Genomic DNA, 26,084 nt, shown 5'->3' with positions numbered 1-26,084 from the left:
CCTTTCTAGACCTTTCTGTCTCTGTCTCTGGAGACAGCTTATCCACTGATGTCTACTATAAGCCTACTGACTCTCACAGCTATCTGGACTATTCCTCTTCTCACCCTGTCTCTTGCAAAAACGTCATCCCCTTCTCGCAATTCCTCTGTCTCCGCCGCATCTGCTCTCAGGATGAGGCTTTTCATTCTAGGACGAGGGAGATGTCTTCCTTTTTTAAAGAAAGGGGCTTCCTTTCCTCCACTGTCAACTCTGCTCTTAAACGCATCTCCCCCATTTCACGTACATCTGCTCTCACTCCATCCTCCCGCCACCCCACTAGGAATAGGGTTCCCCTGGTCCTCACCTACCACCCCACCAGCCTCCGGGTCCAACATATTATTCTCCGTAACTTCCGCCACCTCCAACGGGATCCCACCACTAAGCACATCTTTTTCTCCCCCCCCCCCTGCATTCCGCAGGGATCGCTCCCTACGCAACTCCCTTGTCCATTCGTCCCCCCCATCCCTCCCCACTGATCTCCCTCCTGGCACTTACCCGTGTAAGCGGAACAAGTGCTACACATGCCCTTACACTTCCTCCCTTACCACCATTCAGGGCCCCAAACAGTCCTTCCAGGTGAGGCAACACTTCACCTGTGAGTCGACTGGGGTGATATACTGCGTCCGGTGCTCCCGATGTGGCCTTTTATGTATTGGCGAGACCCGACGCAGACTGTGAGACCGCTTTGCTGAACATCTACGCTCTGTCCACCAGAGAAAGCAGGATCTCCCAGTGGCCACACATTTTAATTCCACATTCCATTCCCATTCTGACATGTCTATCCACGGCCTCCTCTACTGTAAAGATGAAGCCACACTCAGGTTGGAGCAACAACACCTTATATTCCGTCTGGGTAGCCTCCAACCCGATGGCATGAACATCGACTTCTCTAACTTCCGCTAAGGCCCCACCTCCCCTTCGTACCCCATCGGTTACTTATTTTTATGCACACATTCTTTCTCTCACTCTCCTTTTTCTCCCTCTGTCCCTCTGAATATACCTCTTGCCCATCCTCTGGGTTCCCCCCCCCTTGTCTTTCTTCCCAGACCTCCTGTCCCATGATCCTCTCGTATCCCCTTTTGCCTATCACCTGTCCAGCTCTTGGCTCTATCCCTCCCCCTCCTGTCTTCTCCTATCATTTTGGATCTCCCCCTCCAACTTTCAAATCTCTTACTCACTCTTCCTTCAGTTAGTTCTGACGAAGGGTCTCGGCCTGAAACGTCGACTGCACCTCTTCCTACAGATGCTGCCTGGCCTGCTGCGTTCACCAGCAACTTTGATGTGTGTTGCTTGAATTTCCAGCATCTGCAGAATTCCTGTTGTTCACAGGTGAAGTGACTGGAAGGACTTTTTGGGGCCTTGAATGGTAGTGGGGGAGGTACGAATGGACAGGGGAGTTGCATAGGGAGCAATCCCTGAAGAAAGCACAAGACGGGGGAGGGAAAGATGTGCTTGGTGATAGGATCCAGTTGGAGATGATAGAAGTTATAGAGAATTATGTGCTGGATGCGGAGGCTAGTGGGGTGGTAGGTGAGGACAAGTGGAACCCTATCCCTGGTGGGGTGAGGGCAGATGTGTGCAAAATGGAAAAGATAGGGTTGAGGGCAGCGTTGATGGTGGAGGAAGGGAAGCCCCTTTTATTGAAGAAGGACCTCCTTCGTTCTGGAATGAAAAGCCTCATCCTGAGAGCAGATGTGGCAGAAATGGAGTAATTGAGAGAAGGGGGTAGCATTTTTACAAGTAACTGGGTGGGAAGAGGTATAGTCCAGGTAGCTGTGAGAATCAGTCGGTTTACAATAGACATCAGTAGATGAGCTGTCTCCAGAGATCGAGAAAGGGGAGGGAGGTGTTGGAAATGGACCAGGTAAACTTGAGAGCAGGGTGGAAATTGGAGGCAACGTTGATGAAGTCTACAAGTTCCACATGGGTGCAAGAAGCAGCACCAATGTAGTGTAGGAAAAGTTGGGGAGTGATACCAGTGTAGGCTTGGAACATAGACTGTTCTACGTAGCCAGCAAAAAGGCAGGCATAGCTGGGACCCATGCAAGTGTCCATGGCTACACCTTTTGTTTGAAGGAAGTGGGAGGAGCCAAAGGAGAAATTATTTAGAGTGAGGACAAGTTCTGTCAGACGGAGGACAGTAGTGGTGGAGAGGTACTTGTAGGGTCTGGTGTTCAGAAAGAAACTGGGAGCTTTGAGACCTTACTACTGAGAGATGGAGGTGTATAGGGACTGGACAGCCATGGTGAAAATAAGATGCTCAGGGCCAGGGAAGTTGAAATTATTGAAAAGATCAAGAGCGTGTGAAGTGTCACGGATGTAGGTAGGAAGGGACTGAACTGGGGGTAAAACTGAGTTGTATGCAGATACAAGTTAAATAGGGCAGGAACAAGTTGAAACAATGGGTCTACATGGACAGGCAGGTTTGTTCAGGGTCCTCATGCTTATTTTTGTTTCATCCTGTAACTTGTGTATAATTTATATTAATTTCAATTGATATAATTTGTCATTTTGTAATGTACTGTGCTGTGGCAGCAAAAAAAACTTTCTCGTGGCATTTATACCCTGTGCCCATGACAATAAACTTGAATTTGAACTTGTAGTGGAGGCAGATTCAATTGCCACTGGTTGGTTCTTAACAGGAAAGGATTTCCAGGGTTATGGGGTGAGGATAAAGTGGAGTTGGTTGGCAGGTTGGGCCAAATGGCCTCTGTGATGTAGCTTTTTGCTAATTCTTTAGTTATAAGCATTGTGAAGTGTTTCTGGGCAAACTTCCATGTCATTAACTTCTCCACTTGATGATAATCCTTTAGAGTCTTAGAGTACTACAGTGCAGAAACAGGCCATCTAGTCTGTGCTGAACTATTAATCTGCCTAGCACATGACACCCTGAGCCAATAGGCTGGTCCTGGACTTATTTCCTGGCATAATTTACATATTACTATTTAATTATTTATGGTTTTATTACTATTTAATTATTTATGGTGCAACTAACAAAAACCAATTTCCCTCGGGATCAATAAAATATGACTATGTACCTGGACCTTAACCCTCCATACCCCTCACATCCATGTCCTTATCCAAACTTCTCTTCAATGTAGCAGTTGAACCCAAATCCATCACTTCCGCTGCAGCTCATTCCACACTCTCGCCACCCTTTGAGTGAAGAAGGTCCCCTCATGCTCCCCTTAAATAGTTCACATTTCACCCTTAACCTATAGTTCTAGTCTCACTCAACCTCAGTGGAAAAAGTCTTTTTACATTTCCCCTACCATACCCCTCATAATTTTGTATACCTCTATAAGATTTCCCCTCATTCTCCTACACTCTAGGGTTATATATAGAAAACTACAGCTCAGAAACAGACCCTTTGGCCCATCTAGTCTGAGCCGAACCATTTAAATTGCCTAGTTCCATCAACTTGCATCTGGACCATAGCCCTCCATATCCTAACCATCCATGAACCTTTCCAAACTTCTCTTAAACGTTAAAATTGAGCTTGCAAGCACCACTTGTATACTCTCACCACCCTCTGAGTGAAGAAGTTTCACCTCATGTTCCCCTTAAACTTTTCCTGCTTAACCCATGATCTCTAATTATAGTCCCACCCAACCTCAGTGGAATAAGCCTGCTTGCATTTACCCTAGCTATACCTCTCACAATTTTGAATAACTCTCTCCTCAATTTTCTACGTTCCAAGGAATAATCTTGTAATCTATTCAGTCTTTCCATAAAACTCAGGTCCTCCAGTCATGGCAATATCCTTGTAAATTTTCTCTGTACTACTTTATTCACATCTTTCCTGTGGGTAGGTGATCAAAATTCACACAATACTCCAAATTAGGCCTTACCAACATCTTATACAAATTCAACATAACATCCCATCTCCTGTACTCAATTCTTTGATTCATGCCAACATGCTGTCTTTAATGATCTCAAACAGTCTAACAGGAGGGTGTCATTACTGACCCGGCTATAGGTTGACTCATTATAGAGCCCAATGGCGGAGGATAGGAATGACTTTACATACTGCTCTTTCGAGCATTGCAGTTGTGTTAGTCTATTATTGAATGTGCTCCTCTATTCAGCCAAGGTGGCATGCAGGGGATGAGGAACATTGTCCAGATGTGCCAGGATTTTCTGTAGGGTTTTTGTTCTACCACAGCCTCCAGTGTTTCCAGTTTGACTCCTATAACAGAGTCAAACTTTCTAATCAGTTTATTGAGCCTGTTGGCATCACCCGTGTTGATGCCACTGCCCCAGCACACCACTACATAAAATATTGTATTGGCAACAACAGAGTGGTAGAGCATGTGATGGAAAGGCCTGCATACTCCAAGGGACCTCAGTCTCCTCAGGAAGTAGGAGTGACTCTGGCCATCTTGTACACAGCCTCTGTGTTGGTGCTCCACTCAAGTCTGTCTTCCAGGTGTATCCACTGTAGGTCCTCACCACGTCCACACCATCAATAGTAAGAGGGAGCAGTGCAGGCTTAGTCTTCCTAAAGTCCATCACCATCTCCTTTGTCTTACTGATGTGGGGCTGCAGATGATTCAGCTTGCACCATTTGACAAAGTCCCACACCAGAGCCCTGTATTCATCCTCCAGTCCTCCCTTTATACACCCAACTATTGCTGAGTCATCAGAGAATTTCTGCAGATTGTTGTATCTAAAGTCTGAGGTATACAGGGTAGACAGAAAGGGAGCCAACCCTGTGGGGCCCCAGTGCTGCTTATAGCCATGTCTGACACACAGCTCTGAAGCTGCACAAACTGTGATCTGCCAGACAGATAGTCCATTAGCCAGGATACCATGGATGTGCCAGCCTGCATTGAATGGAGCTTTTCCCCCGGCAATGGGTGTTGTATTGAAGGCACTCGAGAAATCAAAAAATATGATCCTCACCGTGCTGCCTCCTGCTTATCCAATTGGGATTAGGCGCAGCATGTAGATGACCACATTGTTGACTCCAATGTGCTGCAAGTAGGCAAACTGCAGGAGATTGAGGGCTGATCTGACCAGGGGTCAGAGGTGAGCCCCTCTTGAGTCTTCATGATTTGTGAAGTCAGGAGTCCTAATCTCTATTCAACCAATAACTCTGGTCTTCAAGTCCTGCTAACATCCCTGTAATTTTTCTCTTCACTCTTCAATCTTACCAATATCTTCTTTAGATAAGTGACTAGAACTATACATAATACTCCAAATTTAGCTTTACCAAAATGTTATACAATTTTGATACTGTGCCCAGTGCTCCCGGTGTGACCTCCTGTATATCAGTGAGACCTGACATAGATTGGGAGACCGTTTCGCCGATTATCTACGCTCCATCCGCCAGAACAAGCAGGATCTCCCGTAGCCACCCATTTTAATTCCACTTCCCATTCCCATTCTGATATGTCTATCCATGGCCTCCTCTGCTATCGTGTTGAGGCCACACTCAGGTTGGAGGAAGAACACCTTATATTTCGTCTGGGTCGCCTCCAACCTGATGGCATGAACATCAATTTCTCGAACTTCTGGTAAAGTCCTCTCCTTCGCCAGTCCCCATCCCCTTTTTCCTTCTCTCACCTTATCTCCTTACCTGCCCATCACCTCTCTCTGATTCTCCTCCCCCCTTTTCTTTCCTCCATGGCCTTCTATCCCCACCTATCAGACTCCCCCTTCTCCAGCCCTGTATCTCTTTCACCATTCTACTTCCCAGCTATTTACTTCATCCCTCCCCCTCCCGGTTTCACCTAGCACCTTGTGTTTCTCTCACCCCCACTCCCCACCTTTTAAATCTACTCATCTTTTTTTTCTCCAGTACTGCTGAAGGGTTTTGGCCTGAAACGTCAACTGTACTTTTTTTTCCCATAGATGATGCCTGGTCTGCTAAGTTCCTCCAGCATTTTGTGCGTGTCACTTGGATTTCCAGCATCTGCAGATGCTCTCTTGTCTCTACAATTTCAGCATAACATCCCAACTCCTGTACTCAACTTCCTAATTTATGAAGGCTGGGTGCGCCAAAAGTTCTCTTTTTGACCCTATCTGCATGTGATGCCACTTTCAAGGAACTATGGACCTGTTTTCCCAGATCCCCCTGTTCTACCACACTCCTCTGCTGGAGGGACTCGGTGGAGTCTGTGGAGGGAAGTGGACGGTCAACGTTTCGGGTCCCTTCATCTGGACAAAAAAAAAAACGCGACTCTGTAAAAGTGAGGGTCTAACTGACTGACGTGGAAATTGGACTACCCTTGTCCAGGATAGGGGGTCAGCTGACCATTTTCACGTGTACACTGATAAATCGAGGTGACTATTAATTGCCGTTAGTTTTTTTTATATTAGTGAAATCCACGTCAGAATAGGACGCTGGCGGCCCGTTGTCTCTAAAGAGCAATTACAACATAAAACACCGCCTACTTAGGAATTGGCATCTCCCTTTAAGAGTGAGGTCCCGCCTCTCGTGGACTCTTCAACTAGCAATGCGGAAGTGTTACGGTTTAAGTTCCAAACGTAAAAAGCTTTGCTACTTGGGAAAAGAACCTAAACGAAACTTTTTTTTTATATTTTCACGTTACTTTCACTCCACAAGTCGACGATATCACTGGTGACTTTGTCACGGGTAGAAAGCGCCCGGCAGTTCGGAACAGCTCGCTTTAACTCCACACCTATATCCATATTTGGTAAGTTTTAATAAGCGTCCCTCCCCAAGCCTCTTTCTCTCCGCAAAAGTTGAAGTTGATCGATTGGTTAACACTTCAAAAACATAGCAAAAAAGATAGTTACTGCCAAATAACTGCAGTTATACCCGGAGGAATAGTTCACGAACTCGCTTGTTTAAAAGAAAGATGTTATAAATATACATGGCATTTAGTTATGAAGGTTAGCGGCGCCTGTTATGTCTCCCTCCAGCGCCTCTTAGCTTAATATAGTATAGAGTTATTGCGACATACTTCACAGCAGATGACTTGGTTTCTCTTTATCGGTGTACTCTCCCCTCGGGCCCTCAAGAGGTCAGGTTGGTTAAAGCGTTTAAACGTCGGGTAAAAACCTCTTGCTCCTAACACACACATGAGGTGCGCCACTTTAGAATTCAAAGTCCTCCCTAAAATAACGATGTCTCGGTGGGAAAAGGGATGTCGGTAAAATCGGTTCTGAAACCCCTCGCCCCTTCCAATGCCCCTGTGTCACATCACGTCGCTTTCTCAGACGTGAGAGATAGTTTGGGCAATTGAACCTAATTAGCCTGTTGATAAATTGACAGTGTGGTGCGTAGTGATGTGAATGGCACAGGCCGCCCTGACCTGGGTTTCCAGTCGAGCGGTTCGATTGGCGGCGTTTGTAACCTAGCTTTAATTAGTAACACTTGGAAGTTCCTTAGCCGTTCAGGTTTTTAGCGGAAGTAAAGGGAAGCTACAGAAAATGATTGGTTTATTATAGTCGCATGTACAGTGAAAAACTGTTTCATGCCACGTGCAATACCCATTATTTACTCTGTTACATTAATATAATTCAATTTATATTTTACTGTAATTTATAGTTTTTATTACGCATTGCGATGTACAGCTGCCGCCAGAACAATATATTTCACCGCCAGTGATATGCACAGAGAGAGAGAGAGACACACACACACAAACTTGGGATGTCAGGCAGCATCTATGGAGGGGAATTAATGTTTCAGGCCGAGGGCCTTCATTTACCTGCTGAGCTCCTGCAGTGTTTCTAAGAGGTTGAGTCTATTTTATTGTACTGAGGCATGATACCACAGTCATGTAGCACCAGGTTAGAAGATTCTTGAGCCTGGTGGTAAGTGCTTTTGGTCTTTATCTTCTACCCAAATGGGAGAGGGGAGAAGAGAGAATGTCTCACGTAGATGGGGTCTTTGATTAAAGCAGAGAATATCGGAAATATCCAGCCTGGCCAGCATCTGTGGAGGGAGAATATGTTGAGCCTAAGACCCTTTGTCAGAAAAAGGATAGAGAGGTACCATAAACACAAGAAATTCTGCAGATGTTGCAAACTTAGAACAGCACAGTAGCATGGTAGCATAATGGTTAGCACAACGCTTTACAGAACCAGTGACAAGTTCAATTCCCACCGCTGCCATAAGGAATTTGTATGTTCTCCCATTGATCATGTGGGTTTTCTCCCACTGCCCAAAGACCTACCGACTGGAAATTGCCCCGTGATTAGGCTAGGGTTAAATTGGGGCTGCTGGGCACACTGGTTCCACACTGCATCTCAATAACACACACAACAGAGACTACTAGATAGGTGTATGGAGGAATTTAAGGTGGGGGGTTATATGGGAGGCAGGGTTTAAGGGTCGGCACAACATATTGGGCCAAAGGGCCTGTACTGTGCTGTACTGTTCTATGTTTAACATGCTGGAGGAATTCAGCAGGTCAGGCAGCATCTATGGAGACGAATAGATGTTTGATGCTTTGGGATGAGGAGAGAGACTGAGGGAGGGATACGTAGAACAAAAGGAATTTCTGTTATATAATAATCCACACAAACTTCTCACATACGTTCTATGAATTCACTTCCACTTGTAACAGCGAGTTTGATGTGTTCCACATCTTGGGCAGTACATTCCATATTCTACCACCTTCGGTAAAAAACGTTCTTCCTCTCTCCTACTCCTGCTCACCCTCAAACCTGAACCTCTGGGTTACTGTGAGATCAGTCACTCGGCCAAATAAATCACTAATCTCCCATGCTGATAGCAAATCAGCCAACACTAAGAAGCTGAAGAGGTTTGTAACAAAGAAAGACCAATGTTGCCCCGACAGATCTTCCAGGGGAGAGCAAAGCCTCCATTTTCAAATCCCCCCCCCCCCCCCCACATTCTGAGTGAGCTAGAACTTCTCTTTGGAGCAAAGAAGAATGAGAGGTGACTTGATAGAGGTGTATAAGATGATAAGAGGCATTGATTGGGTGCCCAGCTGGAGATTCTTCCCCAGGGTGGAAATGGGTAATATGAGGGGGTATCATTTTAAGGTGATTGGAGGAAAGTATAGAGGGGGATGTCAGGAGTATGTTTTTAACACAGACAATGGTGGGTGCATGGAATGGCCTACCAGGGGTAGTGGCACAGGAAGATATATTGGGGGCATTTAAGAGACTCTTGGATGGGCAGATGGGTGATGGAAAAATGGAGGGCCATGTAGGAGGGAAGGGTTAGATTGATCTTGGAGTAGGTTTAAAGATTGGCACAACATCATGGGTCGAGGGACCTGTATTGTACTGTAATGTTCTCTGTTTTATCGGAGACCCTCTGGAGTTTACTCTGAATTTAGCTGCTCTGTCTTTGGCAGTTATGTTTTCTGCTGCCAAGGACCCAGGATTCTGGAATTACCTCTGCCTTGATCTCTTTCTGTGGTCCCCCTCAACAGTTTCCTCTTGAACGGAAGATGTAACCCAGCGCACGACCTCCGTGTGATGGTGCTGTCGGAGTCGCTTGCTGCTCTTTGCAGGGGCAATGTAAACAAAGGGAGGGTCTTCATAAGTGACGATGAGGGCCTTGACCTGAACCATTGACCGTTTATTCCCCCCGCCCCACAGATGCCATCTAACCAATTGAATCCCTTTAGCATTTTGTGTGTGTTGAGCATCTTTCTATCTCTACTGTGCGTTGATGCAAAACTGAAAAAGTTTATCTCAATCCCATCGTTTTTCAATATAGAAGATAGAGCAGTACAGTCTAAAGTTTCCTCGGTTTTTTTTTTACAGCTGTGCAGATCAACCACTGCCTTAAGTAGGGATTTTTTTTTACATTGCCTGAAAACTGCGGCAATTTAATAAAACATTATATGAAAGAAAATTCTGGCTTCGTGGCAACAAAGGCTATGTGCATGGGAGCATTTCAGTTACTGTGTGGCAGTGCACCCGTGCAGCTTAGAAGGAACAGTGGTTTGCAGTCTCCTAGAACATGACAGCATAGTACAGACCCTTCGGCCCACAATGGTGTGCTGACTCTTTAATCTACTCAATCTAATCCTTCCTTCCCACATAGCTCTCCATATTTTTCTTTCTTTTGCTAACTAACAAATCCCACTGAGAGCAAAATTGAGAAGGCTGATTTGGCCTGTAGAGTCTAAAGTGGTTCAGAGCAAGAGAGGTGAAGTTTGACCTTGACCTCAGTTTGCCGTCTGTGCGTAGTTTCCCCATTCTCTCTCTAACAGTGTTAGCCTATGTCATGTGCTCTGATCTGTCTTTACACTCAATAGACACGAGGGTTAGCGGGCCAATTGGCCACTGCATGTCACCCGTGGTGCGTGGATGAGTGGTAGAATCTGCAAGGTGGGGAGGGGGGGAAGTGGCTGATGGAAAATGTGGAAAATAAAATGGGATTAATATTATGATTAGCATGGACTCAGTGGAATAAAAGGATATTTTCTGTCCTGTGTGACTGAACACAGGACATTAAAGCACAGTACAGGCCCTTCGGCCCACAATTTTATGCCAGCCTTTTACACTACTCCAAGATCAATCTAATCCTTCTCTCCATTTTCCTATAATCCATGCTCCAGTCTAAGAGGTTTTGGTATATCCCTAATGTGTCTGCCTCTAACACCCCAGTCTGCTTCCAAATTATTTAATTTGTCCATAACCTTGCATGAATTTTTTTTTTCAAATATTGCACAGGAACAGGCCCTTTGGCCCAGTGGACCCATGCTGACCCGAGCTAGTCTTATTTACCTGCATTTGACTCGTATCCCTCTAAAACTTTTCCATCGATGTACCTGTCTAAATGAATCTGGTTTAATACCACTGGTAAATGTTGTGAAATTTGTTGTTTTGGGGCAGCAGTACATTTGATACATACAAAAAGATATAAGTTACAATAGGATGTGTATATATGTTTGTAGAAGAGGACATGAACTGGATGATGGAGAGAACTCAATGATGAAATTGGCAGCTTGTTCCATGTACACATTGTGTTGGGGTGGGGGGTAATGCTCCTCGGGTCCCTTTAAATCTTTTCTCCTCTCACTTTCAGCCTGCAATTGAATCTGCTCCCAGCTTGCCGTCTCAGAGCTTAAACCCTCAGTGTGCAGAACAGTATTTTTTCCCTCTCGCCTCTGGACAAGCGCTAGCTTGCCAGCTCTTACTGGGCTGAAAGGCAAAGTTAAGTGGCATGCTTGAGAAAATAAAAGGATTGTGGTTTGTGCCGTGCCTTTCCACATCTGTGGATTGCTTGGAGACAGGCTGCTTGGATTTCTCTCTAAGTCCCACAAACAGCCAGTTAAGTAAATGACTGATTAACCTGTTTGAGTTTCCTCTGTCGTGGTGCTGTTGGTCATATGTCTGTAAGATTTTTGGAGCAGAAGTAGGCCATTTGGCCCATTGAGCCTGCATTGCCATTCCATCATGGATGACATATAATCCCAGAGATGAGGGCTTTGAAGCTTCTGTTGGTGTTTCTGTAGCTCTGGGTTTTTATGAGATGGGGTTGCCAGCACCTTGTTTAACCTTCCTCCTTTCACAGCCAGGCTTGGAACTGTCCATGGCAGAGTTAATTAATTACCCCTCTCAATCCCATTCTCCTGCCTTCTTCCCGTACCCTTTGACACACTTACTATAATCAAGGGCTTCTCAGCCTTCACTTTAAATATGCCCAATGATTCGGCTTCCACGGGTGTCTGCGGCGATGGATTCCACAGACTGAAGAGAATGGTCACAAAGCTGCTGGTTAGTGACTGGGTTATTGTTCTGACAGCCCTCTCTCCCAGTGTTGGAGTGAATGAATGTGAGAGGGTTAATTCTCGTCTTGAAAAGATCTGTAATTTTCCAGTTTTAATTTCAAGCAGTCTCGGGGTTAGGAAGTACAAGGGATTCTGCAGATGCTGGAAATCTTAAGCAACACACAAAATGTTGGAGGAACTCGTCAAATCAGGCAGCATCTGTGGAGGGGAATAAAAAGTCTGTTTTTCTGGCCTAGGCCTTCATCAGGACCGGAAAGGAAGGGGGCAGAAAAAAGCCCTGACTTATAAATCTTCCCAAAATTTCCCAAGAGTCTTTGAAACAATTTTTTGAAGCAAGTTAAGTTTTCCCTAACTTTGGAGCAGAACCTAACAGTTAAATTGATTTATTATTGCCACATGTACAGTAAAAGATTTTGTTTTGCACACCATCCATACAGACCATTTCATCACATCAGTGCATTGAAGTAGCACATGGAACAACAATAAGAGAATGCAGAATAAAACGATACAGTTACAGAGAAGGTACATGTAGGCAGGCAATAAAGTTCAAAGCCATAATAAGGTAGATTGTGAGGTCAAGAGTCCATCTTAGATTTAAAAGAACATTATTAGTAATTCTTAAGAGTCAAAGAATGTGGATTTTAAAAAATTAGAAAGATTATGGACCATAAGACAGAATAGATGGGCCTTTCAGCCTGTTGAACCTGCTCCACCTTTGATCATGGCTGATTTATTTTCCCTGTCTTCTCCTCACCACTTTTGACACCTTGACTAATCGAGAACCTATCAACCTCCACTATAAATACACCCAATGACTTGGCCTCCAGAGTAATGATTTCCACAGATTCACCACCCTCTGGCTAAAGGAATTCCTCCTCATCTCTGTTCTAAAGGGATCCCCTTTATTCTGTGCCTTCTGGTCTTAGGCTCCCCTACTTACAAGAGGAAACATCTTCTCCACATCCACACTATCTTGGCCTTTCAATATCTGATAGGTTTCAATGAGATCCACTCCCCCCCCCCCCCCGCCCTATTCATCCATTCATCTAAGCTGCAGTGAGTACAGGCCTGGAGCCATCAAATGCTCCTCATGTGTTAACGCTTTCATTCCCCTTTAAACCTCCCTCTTTTCCCCCCCCCCCAACCTCCCTTTAAGCCTACAATTGAATCTGCCTCCAGCTTTCCAGATTTACCTATCATCTACAGCACAGGAACAGGCCCCTCGCCCCACAATGGGCATGCTGCTCGTGCTCTCTCCCAAAAGATTCCCGTAGCTGTTTTATAAAGAACAACAGGCACATCCGCCATTATTGATCCTCAAACAGTGTCAGGTAAATAGGTTATCTCATCAGAACTGGGGTTTTGTGAGAGCTTGCTGTGAACAATCAGCTGATCAAAATAATATCACTAACATAGTGGAAGTACTTTAATGCCAGAAAAATCTGAAACACAAGATTCTGCGGTTGCTGGAAATCCAACACGCAGAAAATGCTGGAGGAACTCAGCAGGTCAGGCAGCATCTATGGAGAGGAAGAAAACAGTCCACATTTTGGGCTGAGACCCTTCAATGGGACTGGGAAGGAAGGGGAAAGAAGCCAGAATAAAAAGGTGGGGGGGGGGGGGAGTTACAGGAGAGCAGAGCTGGTAGGTGAAGGGAGGTATCAGTGGGTGGGGGAGGGAAAATGAAGTAGGAAGCTGGGAAGTGAGTAAAGGGCTGAAGAAGAAGCAGTTTAACAGGAGAGGAGAGTGGAACATGGGAGAATAGGCAGAACAGTACCGCAGCAGTTTGCACAATGCTTTATAGTGCTGGCGATAGCCGATTGGGGTTTAATTTCTGCTACTATCTGTAAGGAGTTTGAACGTTCCCCTGTGACTGTATGGGTTCCTCTCACACACTCGAAAGAGTTGAGTGTTGGTAAGTTGTGGGCATGCTATGTTAGTGCCAGAAGCACGACAACACTTGTGGGCTGCCCCCAGCACATCTTTGGACTGTATTGGTTGTTGACGCAAAACTACGCATTTCACTGTATATCCTGATGTACACGTGACAAATAAATCTAGTCTCTATTTAGTCTGACGGATTCTAACTAAGATTTAAAATTAACTAAGATGTGACCTAATCTGTAGCTGATTAACATATCAGAGCAATTTTTGTGGTCTTGGCTGACAGCATTTCCTATTTACAGAAACTTGGGTGTAAGAGCAGTTCTCAGAAACCCTGCATGACCCAGGAGTGTCTCTATTTATAAACAACAGATCAACTCTGGGGAAGATGGTCAAGGGTAATTTCAGTGTAGGTTTTCTGTGGCCAGGTCCCAAGAGTGTTGGAAAATAGAGTTTAAACCTGTACTAGATAAATTTTTTTAAAAAAAAAACAGCTAGTGGACTTCATTTTCTCTAATTACATTGTATTCTGCATTCTTTTATTGTGTTTCATTTTGTGCAACCTCAATGTACTCATGATTGGAATAATCTGTGTGGGATGGTTTGCAGACTAAAGCTTTTTGCTGTATCTCAGCACATGTGACGTTAATAAATGAATTATCTATGGAGAGATTAAAATTGATTTAATGTTAGAGGTTCATCATCATTATGTGTCATATAACGTGTGTAATTATGGTCTTTCCATGAACATGATTGTTCTTAGCAAATTTTTCTACAGAAGTGGTTTGTTATTGTTGCCTTTTGGGCAGTGTCTTTACAAGACGGGTGACCCCAGCCATTATCAATACTCTTCAGAGATTGTCTGCCTGGTGTCAGTGGTCACATAACCAGCACTTGTGATCTGCACCGGCTGCTCATACGACCATCCACCACCTGCTCCCATGGCTTCACATGACCCTGATCGGGGGCTAAGCAAGTGCTACACCTTGCCCAAAGGTGACCTGCAGGCTAACAGAGGGAATGAGTGCCTTACACCTCCTTTGGTAGGGAAGTATCTCCACACTGCCACCTAGAGGTTAATGTCCTTTAATCTGAGCACTCAATTTCTGACGTAAGCTAAAAAGGCTTGTTATCTGAAATTGTTGAATTTGGTGAATCCTGAAACATACTAAGATGGAAGACAAGATTGGAATGGTACAGGTAGCCAAGAATAAATGGGTTAGAATCAGGTTTATTATCACTGAGGTATCTCATGAGATTTGTTTTATGGCAGCAATATAGTGCGAGACCTAAATAAATTACTACAAGTTACAATAAATCATCATTAAGCACTGTGTCGAATGGCATCATCATTATTGCTGTGTTGCATGACTGGGCAGCCATCTACAGAAGTGGTTTGCCATTGCCTTCTGGGCAGTGTTTTTACGAGATGGGTGACCCCAGTCATTACCAATACTCTTCAGGGATTGTCTGTCTAGCGTCATTGGTGTTACCATCAGTGGGAGAGTCTAGGATCATTGCTAATGATAACTCTGGAGGTCAAGTCATTGGGTATATTTAAGGCAGAGTTTGATTGGATCCTGACTGGTAAGAGGCAGTATGAATGGGGTGGTTTAAAGGTTAGGGGAAGAAGGTGCAAGAATAGGGCTGAAAACTTAAAAACTCAGCCATGATTGAACAGTGAAGGAGACTCAAAGAACCTAATAGCCTGAATCTTCTCTGATATTTTATGATCACATGAAGTTCTGAAAATTCTTCTGGATAATTATCCATCCCTCTATCTAATACCACAACTGAATATATCCACCATTACCCTTGGCAGTATATTCAGTCCTGAACTACTCTGCATTGTAAATATAGTCATAATCATAGAAAAGTACAGCACCAAAACAGGCCTTTTGGCCCATCTATTCCATGCCGAACCATTTAAACCATCTGCTCCCATCGACCTGCACCAGGACCATAGCCCTCCATACCCCTACCAACTATGTTCCTATCCAATTTGCTCTTAAACATTGAAAACAAGCTCTCACGCACCACTGGTGCTGCAGCTTGTTCCATACTCTTACGACCCTCTGAGTGAAGAAGTTTTCCCGCGTGTTTCCCTTAAACTTGCACCTTTCACCCTTTACCCATGACCTCTATTTGTACTCCCACCCAACATCATTGGGAAAAGCCTGCTTACATTTACCCTATCATAATTTTTTATACCTCTATCAAGTCTCCTCTCAGTCTTTGTTCTGAAGAATAAGGTCGTAACCTATTCAATTTTCCTTATAACTCAGGTCCTCTAGATCTAGCAACATCCTTGTAAATTTTCTCTGTATACATTCAACCTTGTATCTTTCCTGTAGGTAGGTGACCAAAACTGCACACAATACTCCAAATTAGGCCTCACCAATGTCTTGTACAACTTCAACATAACATCCATTTCCTGTACTCAGTACATTGATTTATGAAGGCCAATGTGCCAAAAGCTTTCTTTACAACCCTATCTACCCGTGATGCCACTTTCAGCAAATTACATACCTGTATTCCCAGATCCTTTTGTTATACCACACTCCTCAGTGCTGGCGTTCACTTTGTAAGACCTACTCTGGTTAGTCCTACTGAAGTACAACACCTTGCACTTGTTGCATTAAATTCCATCTGCGATTTTCCAGCTGATGTAGATCCCACTGCAAGCTCTGATAATCTTCCTCGCTGTCCACTACACCCCCCATCTTAGTGTCATCGGCAAATTTGCTGATCCAGTTAATCACATTGTCATCTATATCAATGATCTGGATGACAAACAACAATGGGCCCAGCACTGACCCTGAGGCACACCACTAGTCACAGGCCTCCAGTCAGAGAGGCAACCCTGTACTACAGCTCTCAGGCTTCTCCCACAAAGTTAATGTCTAATCCAAATCACTACCTCATCTTGAATGTCAAGTGACTGAACCTTCTTGACCAACCTCCCATGAGGGACCTTGTTAAAGGCCTTACTAAAGTCCATGTAGACAACATCCACTGCCCTGCCTTCATCAACCTTCCTGGTAACTTCCTCAAAAATCTCTATAAGATTGGTTAGACATGATCTACCATGCACAAAGCCATGATGACTATCCCTAATCAGTCCTTGTCTATCCAAATACTTGTATAATTGAGCCCTTCGAATACCTTCCACTAATTTTCCTATTACTGATGTCAGACTCACCAGCCTATAATTTCCTAGCACTTTTCTTAAACAGCAGTACACCTTAGCTATCCCTTCAATCCTCCAGTACCTCACCTGTCACTAGGCACAATTTAAATATCCATGCTGGGGGCCCTGCAATTTCTGTACTTGCCTCCCACAGTGTTCAAGGGAACACTATATCAAGCCCTGGGGATTTATCCAGCCTATTTGCTTCAGGGTATCAAACATATCCTCCTCTGTAATCTGTATAGGGTCCATGACCTTGCTGCTACTTTGCCTCACTCCTATAGACTATATGTCTGTCTCCTGAGCGAATACAGATGCAAAGAGTCCATTGGAGATCTCCCCCCACCTCTTTTGGCTCCATGCATAGATTACCATTCAGATTTCCCAGAGGACCAATTTTGTCCCTTACAATCCTTTTGCTCTTAACATATCTGTAGAATCCCTTCGAATTCTCCTTGATCTTGTTGTAGGGCACCTTCTCTTAGCCCTCCTGTTATCTTTCTTAAGTGTTCTCCTACATATCTTGTACTCCATAAGCATCCTATTTGTTCCCACTTGCCTATATCTGCTATGTACATCTTTTTTTTCTTAATCAGGGCTTCAACATCTCTTTAAAACCAAGGTTCTGTAAACCTGTTAGCTTTGCCTTTTATTCTGATGGGCACGTACAAGCTTTATGCTCGCAAAATTTCACTTTTGAAAGCCTCTTAACAAGTTTGCTTTTGCCAGAAAACATCCTGTCCCAATCTACTCTTACCAGATCCCTTCCGATTCCATCAAAATTGGCCTAGCTCCAATTTAGAATCCCAACCTGCAGACCAGAATGATCTTTTTGCGTATTTACTTTGAAACTAATGGCATTGTGATCACTAGGTGTGAAGTATTCCCCAACATAAACTTCTGTCACCTGTCCTGTCTCATTCCCTAATAGCAGATCAAGTATTACACTCTCTCTTGCTGGGACGTCTATGTACTGATAAATAAAAACACATTTTCTGGACTCTGTCTCTCTATTTCCTTGCCTTCTGCCTGTTTTCATTTCTGGGATCTTGTGTTTGCACCAACTGTTCTTGCTATACTTGATCGTGTATTTGAATTCCATGATGGTAGGACCCAGCAGGGGTCAGAAGCCTGGTTAGCCACTACTCTGGACAAATGGAAGAGATGGTGGACTGCTCTGGTTCCCACTGACAGTAAATGATTCACTGAGCTTCATCCTTGAAACAAAAAAAAACCTTTCTGAAGATGAAGCAGTGAAGCTCCAAATGCTGATATCAAGTTGAAGTGTTGAGACTGTTTATAAACTTGCAGATTAATGGGGTGAGGGGAAGCCTGGCATTCTGTACACCTGAGAGTGTGCGCTTTTGTGTTTGTGTGTGCGTATTTGTATGCACACGTTTTTGTGTGTTTGCATTTTAGTATGTACACACTTTTACAAAACAAGAGTTTCCTAAAAGCATTCAACTTGTTCAGTAAAAGTTGTGCACAAACCTCGTGTCTGACTGTGTCTCTGTACGTGTCAGATACGCCCACACAAGTTTCAGGCTCCTTTAAATGTTAACCACAGATTTAACTGCAAATCAGACTGTCGCGATGCACAGATTTGCCAGGTCTTGAGCAAAGATCATTGACCCATGTGTATATTTATTAAAGTTTTACTTCCATGAACTCTTCAGCAGCTCTATCAGTATGTCCTATATCTTGTTAGAACTCTTGCTGCCCCCTCATGAAAGGCTCAGACACCCCCTTGGGAACGGGAGGGGGGTGCTTTTCTTCATTGTTGCTGTTTCACCTATTTATGCCTCTTTGTTTTATTATAATAGTGCCAGTAACATTATACTGTCTTACATGTATAAGACACTTTACGTCAACCTGTCAATCTTCAGGCTATTCCACTTAGGACGTGCTAATATTATTTTGTGATTCTATGTGCTCAGTAGTAACTATGTGCTGTGTGTGACACTGCCCTGTGTTTTGCACCTTGGCCCCGAAGGAATGATGTCTAGTTTGGCTGTATACATGTGTGTTTGGTTGAACGGCAATAAACTTAATACTCCAGAGGGAGCACTGAGCTCCTGGAGGACTGTTGCCACGAGAGCACCAGTGTGTCATTTCTGAGATGATTTTTAAACTTGTGTCCCTGTTTTTAAAAAAAACTCTCTGGAAATTCCCTTCTCTTCATTTTTAGCCGTTAACCGTAATGGGCCTGGTTATAGGATGTTGCAGCCATCAATTTAATGTGATATAAGATCAGTTCTTCATGTGAACCAGTTGTCAACATAGAACATTACTGCATAGGAACAGTCTGCACTGAACATGACGCTGAATGAAACAAATCTATTCTATCCGCACATGACCCAAATCCCTCCACTCCCTGCATATTCATGTCAAAAAGCACTTAATTCTCCACCTCCACCTAATTATCCCCTTCTTTCTCTTTGCATTCCCCATTCTGGCTCCCCTCTTACCCCTTCTCCTCACCTGCCTATCCCCTCCACTCTGCTCCGTCCTCCTCCCCTTTCTCCCATGGTCCACTCTCCTCTTCTTCAATCCTTTAACTTTTCCACCTATCATGTCCCAGCTTCTTACTTCATCCCTCTTGCACTACCCACCCATCTTCCCCCTCACCTATCTATCACCTGCCAGTTTATACTCCCTTTTCTTCCCTTATTCTGGCTTCTGCCCCGTTCCTTTCCAGTTCCAGTCTAAAAGTGTTTCTGTCCAAAACATCAACTCTTTATTCCTCTCCTTGGAAGCAGCCTGACCAGTGGAGCTCCTCCAGCATTTTGTGTGAATTACTTTGAAGTACAACTATCCTTAATAGTTCTATCACACCCCTGGCAGCCCATTCCAGAAACCCATCACTCACTATATTTTTTTAAAAAAGGCTCCTCTGCATAAGTCCTTTTAAACTTTCCCCTCTCACTCTAAGGCAGGAGACTGGGACCAAGAGGGAAATTGGGCGAAATGGCCTAATTCTGCTCCTATATCGTATGGTGTTAAATGCTTGTCCTCCTACCCTGGGGGAAATGATTCTGACTGTCTCTGTATGCCTCTCCTAATTTTATAAACTTTGATCAGGTCTCCCCTCAGCCTCTGCAACTCCAAGGAAAAACAACCCAGGTTTGTCCCGCCTCTCCTTGTAGCTTATGCCCTCTGATCCAGGCAGACTCCTGGTGAACCTCTTTTGCAGCCTCTCCAGTGTCTGTGCATCCCTCCTGTAATGGGGTAGTCAGGATACCACGCAGGTCCGTGACTGCTTCCACTGCTATGATGATGTCAAACTCAGGTTGGAGGAGCAACACCTCCTATTCTCATGGTAGCCTCAAACCTACACAGGCATGAACATCATTTTTCTAATTTCTGGTTATTTCCACCCCCCCCCCACTTTTTTCCCATTCAGTTTCGCAAGTACAATCAGATGGAATGTTAACCTTCTAACCTACCTTACAATGATTGTGCATCTTACCAGCACTGCACTTTCTCTGTGGCTGTTGCACTTCATTCTGCATTTTGTTATTGTTTTACCTTGCACTACCTCAATGTACTGTGTAAGACCTGTATGAACAACAGTAGGCAAGACCAGCTTTTCAAAATATCAACACCAAATATTGGCCCTATTAGATAATGAATTGATTTAGCATATCTACTAGCCTGAACATTATTTAAAAAAGAAACATTGTTTTTGTTCCTTTTTGTCTTTGCCTGTTTTTCTGTGTCCCTGTCTGTTACTCAGTGTCCGTGTGTGGGTGTCTGACTTTAGCCCTTTCTCTCGCTATGTGTGTGTGCGCCCCTTCAGTGTTGTGTGTCATTGTATCTCTTTCTCTCTCTACCCTTGTGTTTCTGTCTGTCTGATCGTCCCTGTGTGTGTGTGTGCCTCTGACTGTCCATCTCTTTCTGACTACCCTAGTAGACTACTCTGTCTGATTGTGTCCAACTCCTTCTCTCTGTCTGAGTCCCTGTGTGTTTGTGCCACTCGGAGTCTGTGTGTGTGTGTCTCTCTCTGTCACTGTTTGCCTGTGTCCCTCCCTCTATCTGTCCCTATGGTTAAATACGCGTGCCTCTGCCTCTCTCTTTTCCTGACTGTGTCCTCCCTGTGTGTGTCTGTCTCTGTGACCCTGCCTTCTCCCGCGCTGCGTAGAACAACACAACCGCCAGCCAAACTTCCTAAGTTTGGGGGGAGCGAAGAAACTGACCGCATTGAAAATCCTGGCATCCCCCCTCATCTGATCGGGAAGGTCCAATCAGCTACTTAGTATAGCGGGGCTCCGCCAGTGCGCCTGTGTGTCTGTGTGTATATGTGTGTGTGGGAGGGAGCGCCGTGTGGCCCCCACCTCCCTCCCCAGCTCCCCCTCCCCCCTACCCCTCCCGCATGGTGACGGAGCCGCCGGCCGGGGAGTGGGGACTGGGGGTTGCCGACTGCCCCCGGCACATGGACAGCTCCGGGCGGTGCAGCCGCGGGAGGAGCCTGGCCTCAAGATGGTACGTGTCTCGGTCCGTGAGGCTTCCCTGGGCCGGAGCGGCGGCGGCGGCCGGTTCGGGGACCTGCCTTTGCATGTGGGCTGGGTGCGGAGGGAATCTGCAACACTGCGGACTCTGAGCTGCGGTCTGCAAGGAGATGGTTGCAGAGTGGGTGCGGGGGGTGAGTGAGGCAGCTGGTTATTGAGTTGCACCCCCTCCCCTTCCCTCCCTCCGTCCCTCCCCCTCCTCGCCCCTCAAGAAGGGAGGAGGTGAAGCCCGATCCCACTCCCCTCCCCATATACAGAAAACAATGGGAGGCAGCTGGTAACAAAGAGTTAAATTCCTCAGGATGGGAATGCCGGGGGAGGAGGGGGGGCGGTTTACTGCGGGGATCGAGGCTGCGCACCAGCACCGCTTTCCCGAGGTTTCCGCACGGCCCGGCCCGGCCCGGCCCGGCTCGGCTCGGCTCCACGGGAACCGGGAGCAAAGAGCAAACATCCCCCGCCCAGACCCGGGGCCGCGTCCTTTCCTCCAGCAGCCCCGGTGGGGATCTTGCTCCATCTTGCTTTCTTTCTCCCTCGTTCTTTCCATGTCTCAGAGTCTTCCCTACTTTTCTCCTAACTCCCGGCTTTTCTCTTCGCCTGCCCCTCTTGTCCTACCCCTCGCCTGCCCATCTGTCATTCCGCCCCGCCCGCCCGTCTGTGGCCGTCCCCCTCCCCCCATGCCTGCCCTCTGTGGCCATCCCCCCCCCATGCCCGCCTGCCCCCTGTGGCCCTCACCCCTCTGTGGCTGACCCCCCCGTGGCCGCCCCCCCCATGGCCACTCACCTGCCCCTCTGTGGCCATCGCCCCCCCACGTCCGCCTGCCCTCTGTGGCCATCCTCCCCACTCCCACCTACCCCCTGTGGCCCTCACCGCTCTGTGGCCGTCCCCCCCCCCCCACGGCTGCCGTCCCCCCCCCCATGGCCGCTCACCTGCCCCTCTGAGGCCATCCCCCCCCACGCCTGCCTGATCAACTGTGGCCATCCCCCCCCCATGCCTGCCCCCTGTGGCCCTCACCCCTCTGTGGCCATTCCCCCCCAATGGCCGCCCGCTTGCCCCTCTATGGCCGTCGCCCCCACGCCTACCTGATCATTTGTGACCATCCCCCCCACCCCTCTGTGTCCATCCTCCCTCATGCCTGCCCACCCCACTGTGACTGTTCCCCCCCCACCACTCTATCTCTGGCACATCATTCCCTCACATACTGAACATGAAAGTTTTCAAAGAACGCAAGACCTTACTTTGCATTGGCTTCTCATCGAACCACTTCCACCTCTCCACCCCCACCCTTTGATTTTTATCAGGTGGTGTTCATTCCTTTACTTGTTCAACTGAAAATGTTATTTTGCAAAAGTGGGGATTGTTGATCAGTGGAGGGGATTACCACCAGAGTTCTCATTCTTAAACATTTCAGTTTGTAGTTTGCAACTCAGTTGTTTGTGGTGACTTTGACTCCTCTGGTGACAGGGGATGTGGTCCGTTGTGGTGTACGTGAAGGTTCTGAAAATTACACTGAAAAGAGATGTACAGTGGTGGGGCTGTAAACCCAGAGCCAGTATCTGGTATCTAATGTATCCCTGAAGTTGTATATGCAGGGATAAAGACCTTGTCCTTCATTAGCCTTGGAATGCCCCAGAAAGTCAAATATTTTTAAAGTGTGGCAGTTGATTTTTGCACAGGTAGATTCTGCAGCCAGCAGTGTAATGATGACTAGACGTGGCATTGTTTGTGGGGTGACAATTTGGGCAGGACGGCAGGAGGAAGTTCCCTGTTCTGTGTACTGCATCAACATGTAAGGGCTAGGGCAATGCTATTTGCAGCTCGGGACGTCATAGGTCAGAGTTCAATTCCGGCATACTCTGTAAAGGAGTTTTGTGCATCTTCCCCGTGAATACGTAGATTTCTTCTGGGTGCTCTGGTTTTCATTTAGAAGGTTGGTTGTTGTAAATTGTCCTGTGATTAGGCTAGTGTTAAATCGGGGGTTGCTGGGCGGTGTGGCTCAGTGGGCGAGAAGGGCCTGTTTCATGCTGTATCTCGAAATTAAATAAAAATAAGCCCTCTGCCCCTGGTGGGGGTGTCAACTCACAGCCTTCTGATTCTTGGGCAAGGGGCCTACCCACCGGGTCATTGTTATCTGTCCAATAAGAGCTCTTCCCCACTCCCTGAAGTACTATATACCTTTGACCAAGAGTAGAGCTGTTCTAGCTGCTGGGAATTGTCTGTGAAGAATATTGATAATGGCTGGGGTCACCCCGTCTTGTAAAGACACTGTGCAGAAGAAGGCAATGGCAAACCACTGCCATAGAAATTCTGCAAGAACAATGATTGGCAAAGACCATGTTTGCCCATGTCATACGGCACGGCACATAACGAACGAGCAGTAAAACTATAAATTACAGTGAGAAATATATATTTAAAATTAAGTAGTGCAAAAAGCAATAAAAGTAGGTGGTGTTCATGGGTTGATGGAATTGATGGCTCTGTGGCCAAGTTTGCAGACGGCAGGAAGATAGGTTGAGGAAGCAGAGAGGCTGCAGAAGACCTGAGACAGATTAGGAGAATGGGTAAAGAGTTGGTAGATGTGATGGGAAGTGCAGAGTAGAAGGAATAAAAGAATAGACTATTTTCTAAATGCGGAGAAAATTCAAAAAATCAGAGGTGCAAAGGGAGTCCTTGAGTAGAATTTCCTAAAGGTTAATTTACCTGTTGAATCAATGGTGAGGAAGGTGAATGCAATGTTAGCATTCATTTCAAAAAGACTAGAATACTTACATACTTTATAGTCGCCAAACAATTGATACTAGAACGTACAATCATCACAGCGATATTTGATTCTGTGCTTTCCGCTCCCTGGATTACAAATAATAAATACTAAAAATAGTTTAAAAATTAGTAAATATTAAAAATTTAAATTATAAATCATAAATAGAAAAATGTAGTGCAAAAAAAACTGAGAGGCAGGTCGGATATTTGGAGGGTAAGGCCCAGATCCGGGTCAGGATCCGTTCAGCAGTCTTATCACAATTGGAAAGAAGCTGTTCCCAAATCTGGCCGTACGAGTCTTTAAGCTCCTGAGCCTTCTCCCGGAGGGAAGAGGGATGAAAAGTGTGTTGGTTGGGTGGGTATAATATAAAAGCAAGGATGTAATGCTGAGCCTGTAGAAGGCACTGGTGAGGCCTCACTTAAGAGTATTGGGAGCAGTTTTGTGCTGACATAAAGGGTTCAGAGGAGGATCACAGGAATGATTCTGGGAATGAAAGCCTGGTCTTGTGAGCAGTGTCTGAAGGCACTGGGCCTGTACTCACTGGAATTTAGAAGGATGATGAGAGATCTCATTGAAACCTTTCAAATGTTGAAAGGTTTAAATAGAGTAGATTTGAAGAGAATGTTTCCTTTGGTAGGGGAGTCTAGGACCAAAGGGCACAGCCTCAAAATAACGGGATGTCCATTTAGAACAGAGATGAGGAAGAATTTCTTTAGCCAGAGGGTTGTTAATCTGGAACTCGTTGCCACGGGCAGCTGTATGTCTGTGGTCTTCTGCTGCTGTAGCCCATCCAAGGTTCGACACATGCGTTCAGAGGTGTGTTTGGAGGTGGTAACACATGGGTATTTGAGTTACTGTTGCCTCTCTGTCAGCTTGAATCAGTCTGGCCATTCTCTGGCCTCTCTCATTACAAGGTATTTTTGCCCACCGAACTACTGTTTACTGGATGTTTTTTGTTTTTTCGCAACACTCTCTGTAGCTCTTGGAGATCTGTTGTGCATGAAAATCCCAGGAGATCAGCAATTTCTGAGATACTCAAACCACCCTGTCTGGCACCAACAATCATCCCGCAGTCAAAGTTACTTAGATCACATTTCTTCCCCACTCAAGTGTTTGGTCTTGAGCATGTCTGCATGACATTGACTTGCTGCCACATGACTGGCTGATTAAGGAGCAGGCGTACAGGTATGCACCTAATAAAGTGGCCTCTGAGTGTATTTCAGGGACATGAGGGATACAGTGGTTGCCTCTTCCTCACAGTCTCAGTCCCCTGGGTTCAGTCCTGTCCCTAGTTGCTACCTGTGTGGAACTTGCATGTTCTCACTGTTGCTATTGGTAAATTGATTTATTATTATCACATGTACAGGAATACAGTGAAAACTATGCCCTACATACTGTTCATACAGATCAGTTTGTGTTACCCAGAATGTAGGAGAATGGTGGGGACGGGGTAGATTTCATAGTGGTACAGTGGTGCTAGAAAGTTTGTGAACCCTGTAGAATTTTCTCTATTTCTGCATAAGTATAACCTAAAGTGTGATCAGATCTTCACATAATTCCTAAAACAAGATAGAGAACCCAATTAAATAAATAACACAAAAACATTATAATTGTTCATTTATTTATTGAGAAAAATGGTCCAATATTACATGTATTTGTTGGAAAAAGTATGTGAACCTCTGGGGCAATGCCTTCTCCAAAAGCTATATGGAGTCAGGTATTCCAAACAATGAGATGAGATTGGAGGTACTCTGCCCTATAAAAAAGACACATAAAGTCAGATTACTGACAGAGCTTGCTCTTCTCAAGGAAGATCTGTTTATATGCACCATGTCTCAATCAAAACAACTTTCAGAGGACTTTAGAAGAAGAATTGTATAGATGCATGAAGTTGGAAAAGACAAAAAAAAAGCATTTTTAAAGACCTGAGTATTCATCAGTCCACAGTAAGAGAAATTGTCTTCAAATGGAGGAAACTCAGTTCTGCTACTCGCCCTAGGAGTGGGCATCCTGCA

At 45.4% G+C, this 26,084-nt stretch overlaps 1 protein-coding gene across 3 annotated transcripts in view; it reads left to right on the top strand.

Moving 5' to 3' along the window:
• The first annotated feature begins 6,499 nt into the window (after window positions 1–6,499).
• zbtb47b (zinc finger and BTB domain containing 47b) overlaps window positions 6,500–26,084 on the top strand; it is a 289,399-nt gene continuing 269,814 nt past the window's right edge. The window contains exon 1 of one of the 3 annotated variants that reach the window (XM_072254156.1): window positions 6,500–6,701. Coding sequence is in view for 1 of the 3 variants with exons in the window: in XM_072254155.1 (XP_072110256.1) it covers window positions 21,283–21,285 (3 nt within the window). In the remaining 2 variants the exon portion in view is untranslated. Of the gene's footprint in view, window positions 6,702–7,017; window positions 7,037–21,090; window positions 21,286–26,084 lie in introns of those variants that run through there. The other 2 variants (XM_072254161.1, XM_072254155.1) reach the window with 2 other exon arrangements.

This window comes from Mobula birostris, chromosome 3 (assembly GCF_030028105.1).
Source record: "Mobula birostris isolate sMobBir1 chromosome 3, sMobBir1.hap1, whole genome shotgun sequence".
In the NCBI taxonomy this organism is placed as follows: Eukaryota; Metazoa; Chordata; class Chondrichthyes; order Myliobatiformes; family Myliobatidae; genus Mobula; species Mobula birostris.
The sequence above is the reverse complement of the archived record's forward strand: the minus strand, read 5'-3'. Positions and strand labels throughout refer to the sequence as shown.